Source organism: Oreochromis niloticus, unplaced genomic scaffold (assembly GCF_001858045.2).
Source record: "Oreochromis niloticus isolate F11D_XX unplaced genomic scaffold, O_niloticus_UMD_NMBU tig00000768_pilon, whole genome shotgun sequence".
NCBI lineage: Eukaryota > Metazoa > Chordata > Actinopteri > Cichliformes > Cichlidae > Oreochromis > Oreochromis niloticus.
In genome coordinates this window covers 301,241-306,073 of record NW_020327243.1, presented here as the reverse complement: position 1 = coordinate 306,073, position 4,833 = coordinate 301,241, and the positions used below count along the sequence as shown (strand labels likewise).

At 42.7% G+C, this 4,833-nt stretch overlaps 1 protein-coding gene across 4 annotated transcripts; it reads left to right on the top strand.

The window, feature by feature from the left end:
* Positions 1–1,796: 1,796 nt before the first annotated feature.
* On the top strand, positions 1,797–4,220 carry LOC109201605 (cell wall adhesin EAP1-like). Of its 4 annotated transcripts, none has more exons than XM_019357371.1 (3): positions 1,797–1,856; positions 2,242–2,348; positions 2,513–4,220. In XM_019357371.1, exon 3 carries the CDS (start codon positions 2,527–2,529, stop codon positions 3,913–3,915), a length of 1,389 nt encoding a protein of 462 aa, XP_019212916.1. In that variant the 5' UTR covers positions 1,797–1,856; positions 2,242–2,348; positions 2,513–2,526; the 3' UTR covers positions 3,916–4,220. The 4 variants fall into 4 exon arrangements, with proteins under 4 accessions (XP_019212916.1, XP_019212914.1, XP_019212915.1 ...); XM_019357372.1 differs by lacking the exon at positions 1,797–1,856 and adding an exon at positions 1,903–1,932; XM_019357369.1 differs by having other exon boundaries at positions 2,242–4,220.
* The last annotated feature ends 613 nt before the right edge of the window (positions 4,221–4,833 follow it).

Here is a 4,833-nt window from a genome sequence, read left to right as displayed (position 1 = left end):
AAGAATAAATGACAATATAAAAAATATCAATCCTAACATCTGTCACAGTAGAAACCATTGAGCTCTGACTGTACTTGTTGTTCACAGCCTGTAGTTTAGTCACATTGTAAATACACCTGCTCTGTGAAGGCCTCAGTGGTTTGATACAGAACATTACTGAACAAACATCATCAGAAAGACCAAGGAGCTCGACTGAACAGTGTTTCTTGAGATGTTCAAATGTTGTGATATATTTTTTTAACCTAACTCTGCTTTAAACTTTATCCCCGACCTGTCTGGAAGAAGGTGATCATATCAGACAAGACCAAAGGTGAACTTTTGGGCCTAAAGGTGAACTTTTGGGGGGATGTGGGGGTTGGGGCGGGGATGGGCACTGCTCATCTCCATGAATACACCCACTGTGAAACATGATGGTGGCAGCATCATGCTGTGGGAATGCTTTACTTCAGCAGGGACAGGGAAGCTAGTCAGAGTTAATGGGAAGATCGATAGTGCTAAATATGGGGCAATACAGGAAGAAAACGTGATGGAGGCTGCAAAGGACTTGAGACTCGCATGGATGCTGTGTCCGAATTCAGGGGAAGGATGCTCATAAGGACACTACCTACCTACGTCACAAGGTAGTGTCCTGACGGGTAGTCAGGAAGTGAGCGGCTGTGGACAGCCCCCTTTTTTTCTCCATACAAACTTCATTGAACAAACAATGCGTATCCAACATAACAGATGGGCTGTGGACAGCCCCCTAGCCTTCAACTCCGCCCTTACTTGCGTGTTTTTCCGGTTGCTAGCGCCACGGCGCGAAAACTTTAAAATGGACCCATAAATGTTGCTCTGTTATTTGAACAATTTTAATTCTTGAGGACCTAGAAAAACCTTATTGTCGTCACCCGCATGTTTTGTAGGCTCATCAGATACAATCATATCCAGGTAAAATAATTTCCTTTAATCTACACACATTTAGGAATTACGTAGCTAATTACACGGATAATTGAATTATTGCCGGTATTGTGCCAAAAAAGTGTTCGCCTGGCAAAACTGATTTCCAATGTTTCCGTGTGTAATATGTGTAATATCTTTATGTATGTTGGTAAATAGACTTCGGTGAACATGGTTTACTAAGGGGTTTTATATATACAATAATTACCTGTTGTTCAAGTATCTTTATAACTCTGGTTATAATGTAGGCACAATTGATATATTTGTTGCGCTGTCTGCTGTCCTCTTGGCCAGATTACTCTTAAAAAATAAATTTCTAATGTCAACAAGATTGTTTTTTAACTGGATAAATAAAGGATATATAAAAGTCACTACCAAAAACTGATTGCAGCTTCTACCTTGTTACAGGAATGTTGCTGGTGGCAGGTGACGTGATATCACTAATGAGGGACACATTTGACATGTTTCACGTATTATAGACCAACAAGTTATTCATAGCAGGTTAAATACGAGCAATCTGTTTAGGGCAAAAACCGGAAATCAGTTTTTGGCAGACGATCATTTTTTGGCACAACATCGGTCATTCTTACACATGTACTGTATCATATAAAATATATAAACTAAATATCTTTGTAACGTATAGAATCTAATCTTTTGTTTGTTTGTTTTTTTAAATAGCACTTTATCAAACTGTTGTCTGCTACAGAGTTACAAGTATTATACTAATAATATAGAATCCACCATCTCCTGCTTGCATATTTCTGTAAACATCTTAGTGGTGTGGCAGCCATGAGTGAGCCAGCCCTGCAAACCCTGTGGATGGAGGATGCAGTGGACAGTGGGAGGAAGCATCCTAAAGCTCTCTTTGCAGACCACCCTGTGGGATTCTCCACTCGCCGACCAGAAAAGACAAACTGCAGGTCTCAGTTGCAGCAGCCCATCCATCCACATCTGATCTTGCTCGGGCAGATTAAGCAACACTGCCAGAGACTTCCTGTAATCTATTACTAATCTAATCTAATCTAATCTAATCTATTGAGTTCATTGACAATTACTGTTTGTTTGAATCAATTTATTAATAACATAAAACCTTTAAACTAATGCATCACATATAACAATGTAACAAATATATTCAAATAAATAAATTTCTTAATGCATAACTCATTTTGGACTAATCTTTTTGGAAGTGAAAACAGTCTGTCCATCCTCTCCTCTCCTCAGCCTCTCTTTGCTGCCTCATGTCCTCTCTGATGAGGTCTATCAGCTCATCATCCCTGTCTCTTTTCCTCTTTCTCCCTGTCATAGGTGGCTGATCAGCTTAGTCATCGCTGTCGTTTTGGTCACCCACTGCTGTGCTTGGCCCTGGAGTGTCCTAAGGGACAGAGGAAATTAGGACAGTGTCACGGTTCTGGGTCAGTTCGACCCAGCTTTTTGAGTTGTTATGTTTTGTTTTATTTTTGAATGATGGATTGTTCTTTATGTTTCTCTGGTGCTTTGTTGGGTCTTATGGTGAATCTGTGTTTGAGTTATTTTGCTGTGTTTTGGCATTATGGATTGTTTTCTTATTCTCTTGTAGTGCTTGTGGTGGTGATGATAATGATGATGATTAGTTTCATGTTTAAACCACCTTCACTCCTCCACGACTGCCTGCGATTGGATCCTCCTTTATTTTTCCACACGGCTCACTCCACTCGCCGTGACAGTACGGTCCAGCCAGATATGGTTCCAGCGGCATTCACCCCACCCACAGAGCTTTGGGAGCTCATAACGGACTCTGCTTCAAAATTAATCAACCTGTGGTTAGAGCATGAGGGAGAAGCGTTTCTCTACACTGTGGAAACCAGGCTACAACAGCTTATTTCTGGTTATCCCTGGCTACTGGACTCACTGCACCCGCCCGTACGGAATTTCGTTCTCCACAAGCTTCACCTTCACCCCTCTGCCACTACCACTTGCCCGCTTGCTTCTACGGAGGACGTGCCGTCCAAACCGCCGGACGAGGAATTACCCGACCCGTCGGAGCAGACTCCGAAAAGAAAGCGACATTTGCGACGTCCACACCGTTGGCACGGCACCCCACAGCCGGATGTCGGGACATGTAATCCACCGGCAGTGGTGAGCGAGAGGGACACTGTTTCTGCTTTGTCAGATACAAGGACTATTTATTCTGGGGCTATTTTTTGTGTTTCCACTGAAGATAATAGTGGTTTCTCTGTTTCATCCATGGCCATTGCTTCAAAGACTGTCTCTCCTGAGCCCACGCTCTGTGATAATGACTGTGTCCATTCCATTGTCCCATCCTCACTTCCACCCCAGCCAAACGTCAAGTCTGAAACATGGCCCGCAGTTCAGTCAGCAGTTCAGTCAGCAGCCCAGCTGCCCGCAGTTCAGTCAGCAGCCACGCTGCCCGCAGTTCAGTCAGCCACTCCACCAACTGTTACACCTCCACTACCATCATCTTCGCTACCTGTAGCTCAGTTGCCACTAGTTCAGCAGCCTGCCCACTCATTCATTCAGTCACCATCCTCACCGTCTCATTGCAAGCAGGGAACACCAAGCCTCTGGGGAGGCCCTGGAGGGAGTTACTTCCTCGAAGATGACCAGCTTTTGAGAACCAGCTTAAGTTTTCATGAAGGGTGTCAGTCACCAGCCAACTCTGGACCCCTAGAGGTTAAGCCACCAGCTCCAGCAATTTCACCTGAGAACTTTACTGAGCAGTCTCAGCCGTCATCCCCTGCTGAGAGCTCCAGTGAATTCACCCATCCGCCTCAGTCCTCGGCTGAGTGTGTTGGAGAACACTTTCAGCCCTCCAAGGACTGCATTGTGCTCAATAAACCACCTTCACTCCTCCACGGCTGCCTGCGATTGGATCCTCCTTTATTTTTCCACACGGCTCACTCCACTCGCTGTGACAGACAGGAGACTTACAGTTTTTGCCCATTGCTTGAACACTATAAACCCATGCTTAGACTAAAGTAACACAACTTGAAGCTTTTGTTACCATACCTTAAACAAAAGCGCTGCTTTGCACTCTAGTTGCAATTATGCAACACACTTACTCCTTTATGCAACACACATGGTCCTGCATACTACACTCTATTTCATACATAAGACACTTCGTTCAAAAATGAAATTTCAGGGTGCCATTTGGAAAACACATGTATCCAAAATACAAAAATTGCAACCACTCAAATACACCAGTGATGGGATTTCCGGCTCTTTTTAGAGATCCGGCTCTTTCGGTTCGGCTCACTAAAAAGAGCCGGCTCTTTCGGCTCCGAACCGGCTCTTCAGGTTGTTTTGTTGCTTTAATTAATTTATTATTAACAATAATATAAAATTATGCACAAAAGGAATTACTAATGTAAAAAAAAGTGGTTTTATTTATATGTAAATATATGCGGTGGCCCCTAGAGACAAAGCACATAGAAACTCCGAAGCACATTTCTAGCATGAACTGAACTTCCAAAAAAGAGCTACCTAGATCACTTAAATTACACAACTGAAAGCATGTGTGTATTGTTTGTGTATTTATACACAAGCACTCATATATATTCAAATATTTTTTTTTTTTAAAAAGTTCATTTGCCTGCTACTACCACACATCAAATCCGGTCATTGGTCGTTGCTGGCTTGTGTAGCCACTAGGTAACAAAAGCTCAACACTGCGCCGAGCATCCTGGAGCACTTCTGTTGTCTTTTGTACGTGTTTTGGAGTTTTTACGTGCTTCGGGGTTTGTATGTGTTTAGGAGTTTTTACGTTGTTTGGATTTTGTACGTGCCTCAGAGTTCGTACGTGCTATGGAGTTTTTACGTGTTTTAGAGTTTGTACGTGTGAATACTTTTATTCATTCACTCCACATAAAATGTAATAAATAAATCATATAATACAAAAAC